Source organism: Sus scrofa, chromosome 2, assembly GCF_054392235.1.
Source record: "Sus scrofa isolate SSC_HxYL_T2T_F1_AM1 chromosome 2, Sscrofa_HxYL_maternal_Yorkshire_Landrace_v2.0, whole genome shotgun sequence".
NCBI classification, from domain to species: Eukaryota; Metazoa; Chordata; class Mammalia; order Artiodactyla; family Suidae; genus Sus; species Sus scrofa.
This window is the reverse complement of record NC_139384.1, coordinates 8,395,289-8,416,306: the sequence shown is the minus strand read 5'-3', so window position 1 is coordinate 8,416,306 and position 21,018 is coordinate 8,395,289. Positions and strand designations below refer to the sequence as shown.

The 21,018-nt window shown below is 44.9% G+C and overlaps 1 protein-coding gene across 3 annotated transcripts in view; it reads right to left on the bottom strand.

Moving 5' to 3' along the window:
• ATL3 (atlastin GTPase 3) overlaps window positions 1-21,018 on the bottom strand; it is a 47,284-nt gene that overhangs the window by 4,535 nt on the left and 21,731 nt on the right. For all 3 annotated transcript variants that reach the window (XR_014836888.1, XM_021082904.2, XM_013994185.3), the window contains exons 6-12: window positions 15,878-15,934; window positions 14,964-15,056; window positions 13,977-14,115; window positions 4,029-4,156; window positions 3,351-3,407; window positions 2,438-2,509; window positions 1,198-1,629 (exon numbers count right to left, since the gene is read on the bottom strand). Coding sequence is in view for 2 of the 3 variants with exons in the window: in XM_021082904.2 (XP_020938563.1) it covers window positions 1,198-1,629; window positions 2,438-2,509; window positions 3,351-3,407; window positions 4,029-4,156; window positions 13,977-14,115; window positions 14,964-15,056; window positions 15,878-15,934 (978 nt within the window). In the remaining variant the exon portion in view is untranslated. The remainder of the gene's footprint in view (window positions 1-1,197; window positions 1,630-2,437; window positions 2,510-3,350; window positions 3,408-4,028; window positions 4,157-13,976; window positions 14,116-14,963; window positions 15,057-15,877; window positions 15,935-21,018) is intronic.

The window sequence follows — 21,018 nt, the reverse complement described above, 5'->3', positions numbered from 1 at the left end:
GTATGTTACAGAAATGAAGGGAATGAAAATGAAGGGGGTGGGGAGCCCGTGGCAGCTGCTGACTCCCAGAGAGCCAGTCAGCTGAGCCTCTGCTCTGTTACTGGAGCGAGGCAGGCAGCTCTGCCGACTTTACCACATGCTTCTAACGTACTCAAAAAAGAAATCAGGGGAGTTCCCGTCATGGCTCAGTGGTTAACGGACCCAACTAGGATCCATGAGGATGCAGGTTTGATCCCCGGCCTTGCTGGGTGGGTGACGGATCCGGCATTGCCGTGAGCTGGGGTGTAGGTCGCAGACGTGACTTGGATCTGGCCTTGCCACGGCTGTGGGGTAGGCCAGCAGCTGGAGCTCCGACTGGACCCCTAGCCTGGGAACTTCCGAATGCCATGGATGCGGCCCTAAAAAGCAGAAAGAAAAGAGATCAGTCTCAGGGATCGGGAATCCTGGAAATCACATCAACGGCAAAAAGCAGTGGCTTTCGTGGTGATTTAAGTGGAAGAGATGACATCCATTGGTAGGACTCAAAAGAGAAAACTTTAAGTTCACGTCTTTCAAAGCTCATGCTTTTCAGTGAAGCAAGTTAACCTTCCGGGGGTGGGGAGAGAATCGCACAGGAATTATGCCTGAAAAAAACGTGTAGTATGTTTCCTGAGAAGAACACAATGTATGTAACTTGGATTTTTTTTTTTTTTTTTTTTGCATTAAAAGCAGTTTGGGGAGTTCCCGTCGTGGCGCAGTGGTTAACGAATCCGACTAGGAACCATGAGGTTGCGGGTTCGATCCCTGCCCTTGCTCAGTGGGTTAACGATCCAGCGTTGCCATGAGCTGTGGTGTAGGTCGCAGATGCGGCTCAGATCCCTCATTGCTGTGGCTCTGGCGTAGGCCGGTGGCTACAGCTCCGATTCGACCCCTAGCTTGGGAACCTCCATATGCCGCGGGAGCAGCCCAAGAAATGGCAAGAAGACCAAAAAAAAAAAAAAAAAAAAAAGCAGTTTGCAGTGTGGGACATGGAAACAAAATATTAATACCCTAAAGAAGGATAATAAAATATAAGGCCTATCAGGGGAAAAAAAAAAGGCTAGGAGAGGTTTCTCATGTCTTCTTTCACTATGAAACGCCTCCCGATGGAAGTATTTTACAATAAAAGCACAAATATCTGTCCCTCAAGAGTCAGCCTCCTCAGCGGGCACCACTTACCTGCTCCAACACAAATGCTGCACCAGAATCGATAGCGCCGCCCAGCTCGCGATACTGACCAGAGTACCTGATGTAGCCCCAGGTGAGCAGCGCTATTAACAGCAGGCCAACCATGCAGTTGAACAGCTGGGCCACCACCTCAAGGCCGATGAAGCCCGTGAGGCCGGAGGCTATGTACAAAGCCACGATGCCCGTGAAGAGCACTGCCGGGGTCCGGAAGGTGCTGAAGACGTTCTTGCTGCCGTTGTGCTTGCAGAAGTTCTCGTAGAGTTCCTGGATTTCCTCCTCCAGCTCCTGCTGGTAACGGAGGCTAAAGTCCTTGCCCCCCATCTTTTTGGTCTTCTTAAAGTGGTCCAGAGCCAGCTGTTTGAATTCACAGTGCTTTCCCTCCAGGATGTCTGGAGACAAATAGGGTTTGTCTCCCCCACACACCTACAAAGAATAAAGACACAGCATGTGGAAGATCCCTTCAAACACAGGGGCCAGAGAGAACAAGTGACAACACTGAAGAGCGGAGAATATTTTAAGATGTTCGAAATTAATGTTCAAATGATGACCAAGACCCACAGAGGTGTGGGTTCAGTTCCTCTGAAAAGCACACTTAGAAACCAGGGTGGTGTTGCTGAGTGAGAGCAGTGGCTCTGCAAGAAAGCCTTGCTTGGCACTGGGAATAATGAGGAAGTTCCCACGTGGCACAGCCGGTTTAAGAACCAGTGTTGTTACTACAGGGGCTCCAGGTGCTATTGTGGCGCGGCTCCACCCCCATCCCAGGAACTTCCACATGCCGAGGGCACAAGCAAAAAAGAAAACGAGAAATGGTAACAATTAAAAGGCCCCATTACCAAGATGACCTGAACACAGCTTTTTTGCCTCATCATCATAAGATACATTAAATAGGATCAAGTTTAGACTTTTTTTTTGTCTTTTTAGGGCCGCACCTGCGGCATGTGGAGGTTCCCAGGCTGGGGTTCTAATCTGAGCTGTAGCCACTGGCCTACGCCACAGCCACAGCCACGCCAGATCCAAGCCTCGTGTGTGACCTACACCACAGCTCATGGCAACACTGGATCCTTGACCCGCTGAGCGAGGCCAGGGATCGAACCCGCAGCCTCATGGTTCCTAGTCAGATTCGTTTCCACTTCGCCTCTACAGGAACTCCGAGGATCAAGTTTAGCCTCTTGAGATCAGTAACAATGCCCAGGTTATACCTATTTCAGAATAAGATATCTGCCCAACATACCTCTTCCATGTTGTTGTAATAAATGTCCTTGGCAGAGGCTGCAGCTGCCAAATTGTTGGCTTCAGCAGTGGCCTTTTAAGAAAGGAAAGCATACACTATAAATCCTTCCTCTTTCAACATTCTTCTACAAATAACCCAATCTTCTCTCACCCTATTCCCCATTCCTCCTTATTATTCTGGTATGTTTCAGGTTTCCATATAGCCCAACTTATGAAATAAAATACACCTTTTCTGCCAAATTTCCCGCCAAAAAAAAGTTCTTATACAAAATAAGATTCTTTACCATAAAATTAAGCCTCTAAAAATATTTCCTTTGCCTCAGTTTTCAACGTTAATAGCTGTAAATCAGAAAAGGGGGGGAAAAAAGTATCTTTACAACATCCATCCCAAGCTCTAACTTCCTTTGTGAAAATATTCTGCAACCAAAGAACTAAACATATAGCAGTAAATGGCCTTATCGTCAGCATGCCGAAGTCAGAAATTATGTTTTAACAAAAGGACATCTTGAAAACAGTCAGATGTTGAAAATAAAACTAGTTGAAAATAACAAATCTGAGTGGTAAACAGACAGGTCAGGACATGTTCTAGGAAAGTAGGTAACAAGGAACAAGAAAAAGAGGTGTCTAGCATAACTGGGTATGTTTAACCTGTAATAAAACACCGTTTTCCACAGTATGTTTGGGGGAGGGAAAAAAAGGCCCAGCAAGAGGCCATGCTTTTCCAGCTTCGTCGATGTGGTCGAAGGCAGGAAAACCTGAAGGCAGTCACGCTGCTGGCAAGTGTGCAGACTTCAGCATCATGAGAACAGGGGACCCACGGCAGCCTCTCTTCTTACAGCACCCGGCTTACGGTCACATCCGGGCCAGCGCAAGTCACCTGAGGATGTCAGCTAGGAAGCCGAGGAACTGCTTACCTGAAGCATGGACTTGGGGTGAGGCAGATCTTCTCCTTGGTAGATTTTAATGTATGCCTTAGAAGATAAACATGTAAACAATTACGAAAAGGGTCATTCTGTCCGATGCAGTCACACTTTACTTTTGAGAAACACTGACCATATACAGGTGCATTTTCCTCAAGACCTAGATCAACACCCAGGAATTAGCAAAAACACAGCACACCTTGAAGGGCATGTTAGCATTTTTAGTTAACTCAACACATTCCCAAAGCGACACGAGCCTGCCAAGGCTGGGATGCCCACCAGACTCCCCATGCACACTGGCCTCACCACTACCTGTGGGCAGCGTGACCATCCGCCTTGGGGTAGTCGTGCCACATCTAGGTGCCGTCTCCTCCTACTCACGGCAACTTCCTAACCACCTCCTGTCCACACCATCTTGCTTGAGGAACAATCTTCCTTTAGCCACAGAAATTACTCTTCTGAGAGAGTGCAAAGAACATCCATTTGGTTCTTAGACTGAGACTGCCACCCAGTGGCCCACTCCTGGAAGGACACCGGAGTCTGAAAATTCCTCTCACCATCTCCCCCATCAAACTTTCCCCTAAGCTTTAAAATACTGAAACCCAGTCAGTTTACAGCCTAAATCAGTTTTACCACAAGTCAAACATTTTAATAATTAAAACTCATATTTACCTTAAAATACTCCAGTAGCCCCCGACAGGTGACTTTTGAGCCATTGATTTCCTTTTCCATTAAGTTAGCTGGGTTTAATACATATGGTATCAGTATCTGTAACTGCTCTTTGAATTCACTATCAATATCTGTTCATAGGACCAAGAAGAAGGAAACAATAAGCCAAACAGGTTGATTCAACCAAGGGGAGCATAAAACACAACCTTCACAGTTGTTCTAACATTGGCTAGCTGCAAGAGAGGCCCAGGGGGTGGGGGGTGGGGGTCCCAAACTGTGCGTCTGACACTTTCTGGCAAAGACCTGGCTGCAGACGGATCTCCGTTCTCATGCGCCTGCACTGTCTCCTTCCTTTCCGCAGTATTAAGGCCTCTCTAGTTCAGAGAACCTGCAGGATAAATTCCTATGCTGGTTTCCATTCTGAGAGTCAGTCTACTCCCTAGGCTTTCAAAAATTGTATTTTTATTTTAGGCCATTTCACTCAAGCATATATGGAACAAGTCATAAAATGTATATCAGATTTTTAAGAATTAGTATCACAGCACTCAAACACTAGCAACATTTAATAAAATCTGTCAATAAGTGTATCATTAAAAGTTTTAGGAGTATCAGAGAATTACATTCAAAGTTCTTTTTAATTCACCATACATTTGGAAGTTAAAACTCATACTTCTGGAGTTCCCGTCGTGGCTCAGTGGTTAACGAATCCGACTAGGAACCATGAGGTCGCAGGTTCGATCCCTGGCCTCGCTCAGTGGGTTAAGGATCCGGCGTTGCCATGACCTGTGGTGTAGGTTGCAGGCACGGCTCGGATCTGGAGTTGCTGTGGCTGTGGTGTAGGCCGTCGGCGACTACAGCTCCAATTAGACCCCTAGCCTGGGAACCTCCATATGCCGCAGGTATGGCCCTGGAAAAAGACAAAAAAGACAAACAAACAAAACAAAACAAAAAAACCCCTCGTACTTCTAAATAACATGTGGCACAAAGAAGAAATCGTAAGAGAAATTATATACTATTTGTTCATGATGATGAAAATGCCACCAAGCACAATTGGCTGAAGTACACTAGGTTTTAATTTACAGCTTTAAAAATCTTATATTAAAAAAGGAAAAATGAAATGCCTAATGACTAAAACCAAAGACAATGAGTTAAGTGAATCAACAGCAAAAAAAAAAAGACCCAAAGAGTTTCAAGGGTTTCTTCTACCACCTTTAAACACTTTAATGGGATGTGAGCTCTTCGGAAAACAGGATGAAACCACTACACCACAACCAGACTACAGCAGTAAAACCAGAACGTGATGGACCACCCTTGCTCACAAACTTAGATACCAAAACGCCATAAAAATTAATAGGAAATCTTTCCAGTGAAAGATACTTATTTTAAAAAGAAAGTACATACATCAGGACCCTTTTATCCCAGAAATATAAAAGTGGTTTAATTTAGCATTAGAAAGATCTGCCATTCAACACATTCACAGATTGAAGCAGAAAACACACGTTTGATTCAGCAGATGTGAAGAAACATCTGACAAAATACAATACCAATATATAATTTTAACAATTATTTTCGGCAAAATGGCAATAGAAGGGAACTTCCTTAATCTAAAAAGGATGTGTAGGAGTTCCTGTTGTGGCTCAGCAGTAATGAACCTGACTGGTATCCATGAGGATACAGACTCGATCCCTGGCCTCACTCAGTGGTTAAGGATCCAGCATTGTCGTGAACTGTGGTGTAGGTCCCAGATGCAGTTCAGATCTGGCATTGCTGTGACTATGGTGTAGGGCACCAGCTGCAGCTCCTATTTGACCTCTGGCCTGGGAACCTCCAAATGCTGCAGGTGTGGCAATAAAAAGCAAAAAATAAATAAAAATAAAAAGGATGTATATTAAAAACCTACTGCAGAGTTCCCTTGCAGTACAGTGGGTTAAGGATCCAGTGCTATCACTGCAGTGGCTCAGTTGCTGCTGTGGTATATGAGTTCAGTCCCTGGCCCAAGAGCTTTCACATGCCACAGGCACACCCCAAAAAGAAAAAAAGAAAAAAGAAAAAAAAAAAAACACCCTTTTGCAATGGGAGAAAATATTTGCAAACAATGTAACCAACAAGGGCTTTATTTCCAAAATATACAACCAACCCAACAACAAAACAAACAACCCAATCAAAAAATGGGCAGAAGACGTAAACAGACATTTCTCCAAAGACAACAGGTACATGAAAAGATGCTCTACATTATTAATTATTAGAGAAACCCAAATCAAAATTACAATGAGGTACCACCTCACGCTGGTCAGAAGGGCCAATCATCAAAAAGCCTATAGGAGCTTCCCAGTGGCATAGAGGGTTAGGGATCCGGCATTGTCACTAGGGGCTAGGGCTCGAATCAGAGCTGCAGCTGCCGGCCAACACCACAGCCACAGCAACTCAAGATCCGAGCCGCATCTGTGACCTACACCACAGCTCAGAGTAATGCCAGATCCTTAACCCACTGAGTGAGGCCAGGGACCAAACTCACATCCTCATGGATGGTAGTTGGTTTCTTTTCTTTTTTTGTCTTTTTGTCTTTTTGCCATTTCTTGGGCCGCTCCCGCGGCATATGGAGGTTCCCAGGCTAGGGGTCTAATCGGAGCTGTAGCCTCCGGCCTACGCCAGAGCCACAGCAACGTGGGATCCGAGCCACGTCTGTGACCTACACCACAGCTCACGGCAACGCCGGATCCTTAACCCCCTGAGCAAGGGCAGGGATCGAACCCGCAACCTCATGGTTCCTAGTTGGATTCGTTAACCACTGCGCCACGACGGGAACTCCAGTAGTTGGCTTCTTAATCCGCTGGGCCACAATGGGAACTCCCTCATCTCACCTTAAATAACTATCAATCCTAAGATCTCTCAACAACAAAAAAATTTTTAAGTTTTTAAAATCTCCTACCTAAAAAAAATAAAATAAAATAAATAAGTAAATAAAATCTCCTACCTAAGTGAGTGGGTGCCAATCTCCATCTAAATACTCTTTATAGTTTTCTCGGGATGGTGCCAAAGTATGGCCTACACCAACATTAAGAAGGGATTAATCCCCATATTACACGTTGATTAGTGGCTTAACATATGATAAAGAAAACATTTTGGAATTCCCCATGTGGTACAGTGGGTTAAGGATCCAGCATTGCCCCAGTGACCTATGTCAAAGGTCACTGCTACAGCTCGGATTCAATCCCTGGTCTGGGAACATCCATATGATAGGAGCGTAGCCAAAAAAAAAAAAAAAAAAAAATTTATTAAAAATAAAGATATTGGAGTTCCCGTCGTGGCTCATTGGTTAACGAATCTGACTAGGAACCATGAGGTTGTGGGTTCGATCCCTGACCTTCCTCAGTGGGTTAAGGATCCAGCGTTGCCGTGAGCTGTGGTGTAGGTTGCAGATGCGGCTCGGATCCCGTGTTGCTGTGGCTCCGGCATAGGCTGGTGGCTACAGCCCCAATTTGACCCCTAGCCTGGGAACCTCCACATGCCACGGGAGCGGCCCAAGAAATGGCAAAAAATCAAAATAAATAAATAAATAAATAAAGATATCATTTCAACCAGTGGGGGGAAAGTAGAACTATTCAACAAATACTCTGTTGAAACAAATGGATATAGCCATTCAGAAAATAAGCTGGACCCAAACTGGATCACAAATTACAATGGGTAAGGAGTTCCCATTGTGGCTCAGTGGGTTTAGAACCCAACTAGTATCTGTGAAGATGCGGGTTCCATCCCTGGCCTTACTCAGTGGTTAAAGGATCCGGCACTGCACTGCCATGAGCTGAGGTGTAGGTCACAGACACAACTTGGATCCCACGTTGCTGTGGCTGTGCTGTAGACTGGCAGCTGCAGCTCCAATTTGACCCCTAGCCTGGGAACTTCCATATGCTGCAGGTGTGGCTGTAAAAAAAAATAATAATAATAAATTACAATGTGAAAAATGGAATGCAAAATTTCAAGAAAAAAAATAGTGGGACAGGAGTTCCCATCGTGGCTCAGTGGAAACGAATCTGACTAGTATCTGTAAGGATGCAGGTTCAAGCCCCGGCCTCACTCATTGGGTTAAGGATCCGGTGTTGCCGTGAGCAGATGCGGCTCAGATCTGGCGTTGCTATGGTTGTGGTGCAGGCCAGTGGCTACAGCTCTGTTTTGACCCCTAGCCTGGGAACCTCCACATGCCACGGGTGCAGCTTTAAAAAGACCAAAAAAAAAAAAAAAAAAAGTGGGATAAATTCTTTATAACCTTGGAGTGAAAAAAACATGGTGGATGTAACATGCTCTTCTGTGCATTTGCTTTGCATGTGCTAAAGAAAACCTGCAAGCCTACAAATATGGAAGAGAGACTTTTCACTGAATATTTTAAAATTCTTCTCGGGATTTTAAACATGGGAATGCATTATCTATTAAAAAAAAAAAACCTTTTTTTTTGGAGTTCCCGGCGTGGCACAGTGGTTAACAAATCCGACTAGGAACCATGAGGTTGCAGGTTCGGTCCCCGCCCTTGCTCAGTGGGTTAGCGATCCGGCGTTGCCGCGAGCTGTGGTGTAGGTTGCAGACACGGCTCGGGCTCGGATCCTGCGTTGCTGTGGCTCTGGCATAGGCCGGCGGCTACAGCTCCAATTCGACCCCTAGCCTGGGAACCTCCATATGCCACGGGAGCGGCCCAAGAAATAGCAAAAAGACAAAAAAAAAAAAACACTTTTTTTTATGGTTTCAATGCTCATCACATTAAAAGACTGAGAGCTTCGAAAATATTTCACACAAGGAAGGAGCAGGATCCAGGCACCACAGACTGTTATCCGTGGTTTTACCCGGCCTTCATAGACCCTCGGCTATTAATGTTTCTATGAAGGCTGTACCAAAATACGAGTTTTAGACTCAGAGTAGACAACAACTGTCTCACGACTGAGACGATCTCAATATCTCAGGGCGTCAAAGAAGGCTGCTCCCTACAAGCTCTTCTGTTTAATTTCCCAGCAACTGAGCAGTTACTGTATCAGGTCTCTCTGCTCTAGTAAAAGGAGGACAGCTTTCTTTATGGTGATGACAGTTGTCCTGTGTCTGTCTGATGAAAAGGGGTCTCAAAAATGAGCTAATCTCCTCGCTAACTATTGCAGGAAGCAGCAGCTTAGCACTGATTACACCAGAGCTAAGACTGTTTGGCAAGTGTTCCCCTCTGAATAAATGGCCATTCTTTTAAAAAATAAAGTAAAACCAACAAACAACCCCTGAAGTACTTAGGGGAACATTTACAGAAATAGCTTCAGAATGTAGTTCTTATTAAATTTAAATGTTCTACAGAAACTACATGAAGCTCCTTTTCTGGATTCACCCTAAATATCCCCAGGCTAACGGTGTCTTGTTCAGATTATATACAGTGGGGGCTGCAGGGCCTCGACCAAGTCATTGCGCAAGTATATACTTAAGACAACGTCTAGGTTGTTTTTTTTTTTTAACTCTGGGAAATGGTTTCGGCTCTACTTAAAGGTCCCCCACAATAGTTGATGTGATTCTCAATCAAGCACTTGCCAAATATTCACAAGGCACCTACCATTGCAATGTAACATCCAATCTACTCTCCACTCAAAACCCTGCCACAGCTTATTTACAAGGTTCCCTAAAATTACAAAATATCCATCTCCAAAGCTAAAAACTACATAAACCTTTGCAGAGCTAACAAATATGGAAGTTCCCATATTCTGATTCACTAGGGGTCGAATCAGAGCTACAGCAGCTGGCCTGCACCACAGCTTTCATTTTGTAGAAAAGCAAAATCTAGAGAATGCCATGCAACCCTAGTATGTCTCAAGTACTGTACATAAAAAAGACAATTGCGGAGTTCCCATCATGGCGCAGTGGATTCCAACTAGGAACCACGAGGTTGGGGGTTCGATCCCTGGCCTTGCTCAGTGGGTTAAGGATCCGGCGTTGCCATGAGCTGTGGTGTAGGTTGCAGACACAGCTCGGAGCTGGTGTTGCTGTGGCTCTGGTGCAGGCCGGTGGCTACGGCTCTGATTAGACCCCTAGCCTGGCATCTCCATATGCCGCGGGAGCGGCCCTAGAAAAGGCAAAAAGACCCAAAAAAAAAAAAAAAAGACAATTGCTCATAACAACCATATTGAAGCACTGAAAGACACCAAAGTACTTTCTACATCCAAGAAGTCAAATTATACCCAGTATGGTTTTAATGTCCTTATAGATGTCAGGGCTGACATTCAGTAAGCCACATAACCAGATGATCCAATAATGTAACTTTGGGTGACACATAGCCTGGTGACATCCAAGTCTTTGGGCAATACATAAATGGACTCCTCCTTGCCTGGTATATCTCCACACAAATATTTTTTTTTATTTTTTTTATTTTTTGTCTTTTTGTCTTTTTTTTGTTGTTGTTGTTGTTGTTGTTGCTATTTCTTGGGCCGCTCCCGCGGCATATGGAGGTTCCCAGGCTAGGGGTCCAATCGGAGCTGTAGCCACCGGCCTACGCCAGAGCCACAGCAACGCGGGATCCGAGCCGCGTCTGCAACCTACACCACAGCTCACGGCAACGCCGGATCGTTAACCCACTGAGCAAGGGCAGGGACCGAACCCGCAACCTCATGGTTCCTAGTCGGATTCGTTAACCACTGCACCACGATGGGAACTCCCACACAAATATTTTAAAATCCCAGTTTCTCAGTCAAATGATACACTCTGCTTGAGTTCATTAAACGTATTTAGATGTCTCTATTATACAAAGTTAAATATACACACAAATGTATTTTATATTCAGTCATGGACAAGGGAAACATAGTGCATAACTATGAGACTAAAGGTTGCTTATACAGAATTGTTCTCTATTTTATAAATATGAAACTGAGCACACAATATTCAATGATAAACCATTCATATCTGAAAATATATCTGTGGTGTGAACAGTGTCTTCCCGCTAATATGCACGGCCACCTGAAATCTCAGAATGTGACCTTATTTAAAAGTAGAGCCTTTAGGAGTTCCCTTGGTGGCGCAGTGGTTAACGAATCCGACTAGGAACCATGAGGTTGCGGGTTCGGTCCCTGCCCTTGCTCAGTGGGTTAACGATCCGGCGTTGCCGTGAGCTGTGGTGTAGGTTGCAGACAAGGCTCGGATCCCGCGTTGCTGTGGCTCTGGCGTAGGCCGGTGACTACAACTCCGATTCGACCCCTAGCCTGGGAACCTCCACATACCGCGGGAGCGGCCCTAGAAAAGGCAAAAAGACAAAAAAAAAAAAAAAAAAAAAAAAAGTAGAGCCTTCACAGATGTAATTATTTGAGATTACACTGGATTAGAGTGGGACCTCATTCAAAGAGTGGTGTCCTTACAAGAAGAGAGAACACACAGAGAAGGTGGCCATGTGACCTCAGAGTCAGAAACTGGAGTGATGAAACTAGAAGCCAAGGAATGCTAAGGACTGCCAGCTCCACCACCAGAGAAGCAGAGGATAGATTCCCTAGAGCCTCCAGAAGGAACCCACCCTGCCACCATCCTGATTTCAGAATTCTGGTCTCCTGAAAAGTTAGGGAATAAATTTCTTTTCTTAAGCCACCCAGTTTGTGGCACTTTGGTACAGCAGTTCTAGGAAACTAAAAGAATGTGCATACCCCAAAAATGAGAGGAAATTTCAAAAATCAGGGTTACAGAACTTTAGAAACCTCCAAAGTCAGGCCCCAACCTTGGATTTTTGAACTGCTAACTCATAGGCTTTGGAAGTTTCCTGCTCAGGAAAGCTGTCAACCACATAAAAATATCATACAAGTGACAAACAGAAGGTAAGGGAGGAGTTCCCACTGTAGTGCAACAGCATCGGAGGCATCTTAGGGGCACTGGGACGCAGGTTCGATCCCAAGCCGGGCACAGTGGGCTAAGGATCCGGTGTTGCCATAGCTGTGACTTAGGTTAAGACTGCAGCTTGGATCTGATCCCTGGCCCGGGAGCTCCATATGCTGCAGGGTGGCCAAAAATTTTAAAAAATAAAAAGAAGATGGTAGGGGAGTCTCTCAAACTTGGTTTCTTCTGCAACATTAAGACCAGCAGGAATGTAAATCCTAAATTGGAACAGGTATATTAACTTTCTTCCTCAACTGAGTCAAATAAATTGAAAATGATGCATTTTATGTTTACTATGAAGCTATAAAAAATTTCCACTTCAAACGGCAAATTCTCCCAGAAACTTAACAGTATATAGCCACTAAATGACTTCCCAGCATAACAGAAGTTCTATTTCAGCACAGTATGGCTTTGAGGCAAGAAGGATCTGAATGTGAACCTCTGCCCAAGTTACTTAACTTTCCTAAGCCAGTTTATTCATTTTTAAGATAAAAGAGGTATCTACTCCCTGGAATTACTAGGAGCATCAAATATGAAAGAAACGAGCATAGTGCTGGTGCCATGGTCTGAATGTGTGCGTCCTCCCAAGGCTCATACGTCAAAAAGTTCCCGTCATGGCTCAGTGGTTAACGAATCTGACTAGGAACCATGAGGTGGCAGGTTCGATCCCTGGCCTCGCTCAGTGGGTTAAGGATCTGGCGTTGCCGTGAGCTGTGGTGTAGGTTTCGGACACGGCTCGGATCTGGAGTTGCTGTGGCTGTGGCGTAGGCCAGCAGCTACAGCTCTGATTCAACCCCTAGCCTGGGAACCTCCATATGCCGAGGGAGCAGCCCTAGAAAAGGCAAACATACACACACACAAATCCCAAACCCTAAAGGTGATGGCATTGGTAGGTGGGGACTTCGGGAGGTGATTAGGTCACGAAGGTGGAGCCCCCAAGAATGGGATTAGTGCTCTTATGAAAGAGATCCTACAGCACTGCCGGCCCCTTGCACTACATGAGGATACAGCCAAGAGTCTTGAGACCAGAAAGTGACCCTCACCCGACCATGCTGGCCCTGGCATCCTGGATTTCCAGCCTCCAGAACTGTGAGAAATAAACGTCTGTTGTTTATAAACTACCCAGTCCATGGTGTTTTGTTCAAGCAAAAGAGACTGACAGATGGGAACAGAGCTGGGCCTCTAAACATGGCAACTACTATTATTTCTACTTTACTGGAAACCTCAGAAGCTCAGATAGGTTTATAACCAAAGGGCTTCGTTTAACATATGTGCAAACTGAGGACCAGCCATTAAATGACTCAAGGTCTCAGTAAGTAAGACAACGGAACCCCAGAGTCCCCCCTCTGATTTCACCGGGCCACCGTCTACTCAGCACTTTCTGACCTCAACACATGACTCTGCACCAGGTTTTGCGACAGTATCAAATTATGATGAAAATGACAGCCATGCTATGCATCCTACGACCTCTGTTTGGGGATTTAGTTTTACTTCATAAAATGACGAATGTGGAGTTCCCGTCGTAGCGCAGTGGTTAACGAATCCGACTAGGAACCATGAGGTTGCGGGTTCAGTCCCTGCCCTTGCTCAGTGGGTTAACGATCCGGCGTTGCTGTGAGCTGTGGGGTAGGTTGCAGACGCGGCTCGGATCCTGCGTTGCTGTGGCTCTGGCGTAGGCCGGTGGCTACAGCTCCGATTGGACCCCTAGCCTGGGAACCTCCATATGCTGCGGGAGCGGCCCAAGAAATAGCAAAAAGACAAAAAAAAAAAATAAAATAAAATGACGAATGTTAAGTCCTCCTTTATTTAGCCCCTTTATCTCTCATAAACCAATTAATTGTCACGATTCTCTTGGAAAGATCATTAATGGGTATTACCACAACCACATCAAAGGGAGAAACTAAAGTAAACTAATTCTGATGGTCACAGTAAGGCAGGAGCAAAAACTGAACAAGACTCTAAATTCTTTCTAAGAGAACACACTCGTTCTCTTTAGCATTTCCTATTCATACTCGATATTTTCTGGTCACTATTTAATCCCAAGGATGACATCACATGTCTAAAATAACATCACTTGTAACACACCTTTCAATTTGCCGTCAAAGTCAGGGCTTGTGGCCACCCGGAGTCCTGGATGTGGGAGGAGGAAACAGGTGACACTGGAGAAACAGGAGTGAATGTGATTTCGGACGTTCTGAATTTCTTCATGTTGATGTTCTTTCACCTGCCAATAACGGCCAACAATTTACAAAAGACCATTTGTTTTTCTTCACCAGGCACCACTAGCATAGGACAAAGGAAAGCAGACCTCCTAACTCTAATGAATCACAGAGGCTAGATGCTGTCCAGTGAGAAAGCCCAGGACCCTAAGAAGCAATAAACGCATAAATCTGATGCACTGTGGCTTGGCTCCTAGAATCACCAAAGAACAGGTACCAAAGAATTTCTTAAAAAAGGAGTATTGCACAAGACCCAGGAAGAACAAGGGAAAGTTTGTGGGTGTGAAGGAGGATCAGAACAGTTAGCAGTGACTGACAAAGGACTCCTGTGTTTTAAGTGTGGGGAACAGGCTAAGCCTGTTTATATCCACACCAAAACCAAGAGGCACATAAACAGTAACCTGTTAAAGGTGAAATGGAAATTGCAATCAAAGCTTGGGCTTTTGCCCAAGGCTCTTCTCACGAATCCCTGAGTTATTCTTACCCTAGGTAACATCAGTGGGTGCTAATCTTACCATGATATCCATTTGTGCTAATATTCTTAAGTGTTTAACATACAATATAATTTTCCATAACCTGCTTTAAATATAATAGCTAAAGGCAAATGAAAAAAATTCCTCAGAAGATTCTCTTTTTTTTTTTTGGCTAAACACATATCTTATGGAAGTTCCCAGGTCAGGGACTGAATCCAAGCCACAGCTGCCACCCATGCCACAGCTGCAGCAACCCCAGATCCTTAACCCAGTGCACCAGGCCAGGGATGGGATCACACCTGTGCCAATGCAGAGACAATGCCAGATCCTTAACTCACTGCACCACTGTGGTGATTCCAGAAGATTATATGTCTACTTACCTGTAGACGCTTCTCCAAAAATGACATTCCTCCTTGTAGTCCATAGTTGTATTCATAAGGGAAACTCCAGTCTCGAACCAAAAACATCAGTGTCTATTTAGGAAACAAACAGAACATTACTGTAATACTGCATAACTGCATTTTCAAAATAACCATCGAAATACTTTTTTTTTTTTTTTGCACAATGCCAGTTTCTTCAAAGGGACAAGGAAATGATTTATCTACCCTGTGATGTCTTAGAAACCTTACAAACATTAGAAGGACATGCATAAGCCGCATGAGGTCAATATATCCCATCTGATAGTTCTGTTCTCATGGGTCAATAGAAGAGACCGATCAGAACAGACGATGAGAAAACGTTAAACTTCAGGCTCTGTTCTCAAGGCAAGTAGGAGGAAGGTGGTGAAGGACAAGGAAAAAAAAAAAAAACATGGCACCATTCGATCATAAAATCAGATCTACTTTCTATGTTAGAAAGGAAAAGGAAACTAAAATAAATAATAATAGAGACTCTCTAATCTTACTGAGGCTCCTGTGCATTCTCACCCTCATAAAATAGGTAGATAAAGCAGGGGTAAGGTGGATTTTTTCTGTAAAGGCCCAGAAAGTAAATACTTCAGGCTGCTGTAGCAAGCGGAAGCCATGGACGATACAGATGAGCGCTAGAACTGTGTTCCAGTAAAACTTTCACTGTGGATGCTGACATTCAAATTTCAGATAATGTACTTATCATGAAATGTTATTCCTCTTTTGATTTTTTTCCAACCATTTAAAAATATTTAAAAAAAAAATCCATTCCTAATTCACAGGTCATATAAAAACAGGCAGCTGGCCAGATTTAGCTGGTGGACTGCAGTCTTCTCATCTCTCAACTAAAACAAAGACGTGACTTGAGTTTATAGTTAACGTTTTACCTGGAAGGGCTTTTGGAAAATTTCATCCATCGCTAGACGACCATATTCTGTGAAGAGCTTTAAAAAAGAAGAGTTATGGTTTGTGAAAACATTACATAAAGTATTTCTATGGCTATTCTTTAGCAAGGAATTCATTGAATAGACGAAATATTACTTTTATGAGACCAAAGGTCTACATTTCAAAAGCCCGCAGGAGTCATGAACCTTAAAATAATCGTGGCTATTCCTCTCTCACGCATTCCTCATTCCAACTCACTAGCAAACCCCAAATCCAGCCACTCACAACTTCCATGTGGCTCAGAATATTCCAACCGTTAACCGGGCCCCTGCGTCAGCCCTCGCCCCCCACAGACTATTCTCAATACAGCAGCCACGGTGGCTCTGGTACAAATAAGGTTAGTCAGAGCACATCCCGCCTCTGCTCAACCCTCCAGCCTCACTCAGTATAAACGCCCGTCCCTGTAGTCCCGCCAGTCCCCACACTGGCCCGCCCTGATGTGCCTCAAACATGACGGCGACTGCGGCCTCAAGTCTGTCGTCCTACCATCTCCTTCTGCCTGTGATGTTCTTCCAACAACTGCACAATCAGCTCCCTCATTTCTTTTTTATCTTTTTTAGGGCCGAACCCAAGACATGAAAGTTTCCAGGCTAGGAGTCAAGTCAGCTATAGCTGCCAGCCTACACCACAGCCACAGCAATGCTGGATCCCTGACACGCCAATTGAGCGAGGCCAGGGATCGAACCTGCATCCCCATGGATGCTAGTCGGATTCATTTCCACTGCGACACAATGGGAACTCCCTCAGCTCCCTCACTTCTTAAGGTCTTCACTCTGATGACTCCTCAGAGAAGCCTTCCACAGCCCCTTCCTGAAAAGATTACAACTCTCCACACAAGTTCACGACCTGTGTCTCTTTTTAATTTTCTCCTACACCTGTCTCACTATCTAACATGATTATACCCTGACTTGTCTTTTTTTTTTTTTGTCTTTTCCAGGGCTGCACCCACGGCATATGGAGGTTCCCAGGCTGGGGGGTCTAATCAGAGCTGCAGCCGCCAGCCTATGCCACAGCCACAGCAACGCAGGATCCGAGCCGCATCTATGACCTACACCACAGCTCACGGCAACGCCGGATCCTTAACCCATTGAGCAAGGCCAGGGATCGAATCCACAACCTCATGGTTCCTAGTCAGATTCTTACCCACTGAGCCACGATAGGAACTCCAGTGTTATTTTTTAAAAAGTTATACACTCACGGGACAAAAGGGATGAGAAGTAATATGACAGAGAAGAGTTATCAAAAACACTCTGGAAGGAAAACAGACAAATGAGAACTGTCTCAGGTTTTGGCTTTTCCTGCCCAGCTAAGACACATCTGAGGCAGGGGCAATAAGAGATAAGCAGAGTCTCTCAGCAGAATCCCGGGAAGGCTGACAAGTCAGAAGCACCAGTCACCCTGAGGGAGGGAGGGGGTGAGGGAGCGGGGCTGATAACTAAGGAAGAGGGCGGAAGTCTCTGGAGGGAAGAGACCCTGTCCCCTCCCCCAGCTCCAGTCTTCTCCTGCCTCCACAGAAGATGGGAGTGAACGACCTGGAGCATAAACCACAAAGAATCTAGACTTGGATACCAAAGTCAGCTGAGAGGCGAGTGCCCGCCCTAGCTTACTGCAAACAGGCACACAAGCCAAAGTCTACGTGCAGAACAGTGAGACTCCTCAGGGCGCTGACCCTGCTGGAGCCACAGCAGGCTTCCACCCACCCAGACCAGAGATGAAAGAAGTTTCTGGGGGAGTTCCCGTCATGGCGCAGCGGACACAAATCCAACTCGGAACCTTGAGGTTGCGGGTTCGATCCCTGGTCTTGCTCAGTGGGGTTAAGGATCTGGCATTGCTGTGGCTCTGGCGTAGGCCGGTGGCTACAGCTCCGATTCGACCCCTCGCCTGGGAACCTCCATATGCCGCAGGTACAGCCCTAAAGGATAAAAAAATGAAAAAGAAGTTGTTTCTGAGGAAACTGACAGCCCAAAAATAAGAGTCTGCAAGGAGAAACATTTAGGGGCTGAAATAAGTAACTAAATAATATTTTCCAATCATCCCCACAGTAATCCAAACGAATGCACAAAGCCCACTCTCTTAGCAAAAGCTCTCATATTTTCAGTGACTCATTCTTACACACAGATGACCAAGCATCACCACACCTTTGAGAAAGGCTTCTAGCAAGAAAGACAAAAAACTCATGTCCTGCAATTTGAGAACATCATTTTATATGATGCCCTCTTATAGTTTCTTTCCCTCCATTGTCTTTGTTCTCTTTTGGATTTTTTAATTTGTTTTTTTTTGGCCATGCCTATGATACGCAGAAATTCCCGGGCTGGGGATCAAACCAGCGCCACTGCAGCAACCCAAAGGGCTGCAGTGACAGATGCCAGATCCTTAACCCGCTATACCACAAGGCAATTCCTGTGTTCTATTTTATTAAAATGACTTTTTTTTTTTTTTTTTTGGTCTTTTGAGGACCACACCGTGGCATGTGGAGGTTCCCAGGCTAGGGGTCTAATCGGAGCTGTAGCTGCTGGTCTACACCACAGCCACAGCAATGCCGGATCTTTAACCCACTGAGCGAGGCCAGAGATCAAACCCGCAACCTCATGGTTCCCAGTCGGATTCGTTTCCGCTGAGCCACGACAGGAACTCCTAAAATGCCTGTTATTAACATGTAAAACCTCTCCTCAATTGATCTCAAATTCTCCTATTTCTCTGTGCCCCTACTCTCCCTCCCCCGCCTCTCCCTTCTCTCTCCACCAGCCTCTCTCTCTCCTCCTCTGTTCTCTCCCTGCCCCACTGCCTCCCCACTACTGACTTCTACTCTTTGTCTTGTTTTCTCTTTTTGGCCACACTTGTGGCATGTGCAAATTGCTGGGCCAGGGGCTGAACCCAAGCCACAGTAGTAACCCAAGCCACTACAGTGACACCAGTGGATCCTTAACCCTTTACACCACAAGGGAACTCCTACTGCTTGCCTTTTCATTCAACCTGTTAAAGAAATTTTCTCCAGTGTATCTTCTAACTCCTCCTCTACTGAATTTTCCATTTTTGCTGTCATAGTTTTAATTTCCGAGAGCTCTTTTTTGTTTTCTACGCCACAGCTCAGGGCAACGCTGGATCCTTAACCCACTGAGCGAGGCCAGGGATCGAACCTGTGTCCTCATGGATACGAGAGGGGCACGTAACCACTAAGCCACAATGGGAACTCCTAAAAATATTTTTTTTTTAAAAAAAAGGAAAGAAATTGCCAAGATGATGGCTATGCCCCAGGCCTAAAAGAGGCATAGCAAACTAGAGGAAGATAATACAGGACCAGGAGTCATGCTTCCCCAAGGAAAAACAGAACAGAACCTAAAGTAATAAGACCAAACTGAGAGATTTTGGAGTCCATCTCTGGAGGATGCATTAGTGGAAAGTACATAGAACACTGAACTAAGGAGAAAAGTAACAAAGGTAACTACTTTTAGGACAGGGTTCCCAATCAGTTATAAAGAACATATGCATATTCCACACACAGTAAGGCAAATACAAATACTTCTTTAACCAAAGGTGACTTTTTTAACCAATGGTGACATGGCTAGTGAGAGGAAGGAGACTGAGGGGTAGGGGAGTGGTAAAAAGAGCAAATCCCCCCCCCTTTTTTTTTAGGGCCATACCCACGGCATACGGAGGTTCCCAGACTAGGGCCTGAATTGGAGCTGTAGCCACCAGCCACCAGCCACAGCCACAGCAACACCAGATCCAAGCCTCGTCTGTGATCTGCACCACAGCTCACAGCAATGCCAGATCCTTAACCCACTGAGCAAGGCCAAGGATGCGACCTCATGGATACTAATCAGATTCGTTTCTGCTGAGTCACAACCAGAACTCCCAAAAGAGCTAAATCCTAATTTTACATAAGAAGTAATTAATACTTCATTTTTTAAAATCTAGGAGGAGCAACATAAGCAAGTCCTTTAGAGCAGAAGATGCGAATAGCAAGAGGACACAAAACTAGTACAGTGGGTACTTCTGAGGAAGGAGGTTCATGATGAACATTATAATACGACTGAGTTTTAAACTATGAATATAGATTCCTTTGTTAAAAAAATAAAACGTTGTTTAAAAAGGACCTAATAGAAATGAAATGCTATATATAAACAACAAAAACACATACTAAAAAACTATATAAAACCATGATTTCCTATCCGTAATTCTGAAATCCAAAAAGCTCCAGAGTCGACAGGGACCTGCCGTACACCCCAGGGAACTCCACTCAATATTCTGCGATAACCTATATGGGAAAAGAATCTGGAGTTCCCATCATGGCACAGTGGTTAACGAATCCGACTAGGAACCATGAGGTTGCGGGTTCGATCCCTGCCCTTGCTCAGTGGGTTAACGATCCGGTGTTGCCGTGAGCTGTGGTGTAGGTTGCAGACACAGCTCGGATCCCGCGTTGCTGTGGCTCTGGCGTAGGTCGGCAGCTACAGCTCCAATTCGACCCCTAGCCTGGGAACCTCCATATGCCTCAGGAGCGGCCCAAGAAATTGCAAAAAGACAAAAAAAAAAAAAAAAAAAAAAAAAAAAAAGAGTCTGAAAAAGAAGGGATATGTGTGTGCAACTGAATCACTTTGTTGTACGGCAGAAATTGAGACAACACTGTAAAGCAACTACACTTCAATAAAACTTTAAAAAATGAAGGGGGGGGGGATTCTAAAAACCCACATTAGGCGGCAAACTCATCTGGAGGAAAGTCTTCCTGGAACTGGTATGAGGCTTCTTACGGGCTTTACTGGTCTTATTTCATTATTTCATATAATTAGTCATACATTTCCCTACAAAAATACTGTTACTCAAATACCCACTCCTGTCCTAGACCTCATGCTATGTGCACCATATTATCTTTCTAAAAATCCAAAATATTTTGAACTCCAAAACACGTTGCCTCAAAGGGTTTGTATAAGGGCTTGTTGTCACATGTCATGTATTTTCTATAGGAATATATACCTGTTTACACATCCATGGAAAAGAATAGAAAGAATACATTCAAAACTGATAGACACTGGGGTTACCCCTGGGGAGGGGGAGGGGGCCTTCAGCCTTATCCAAAGTGTGC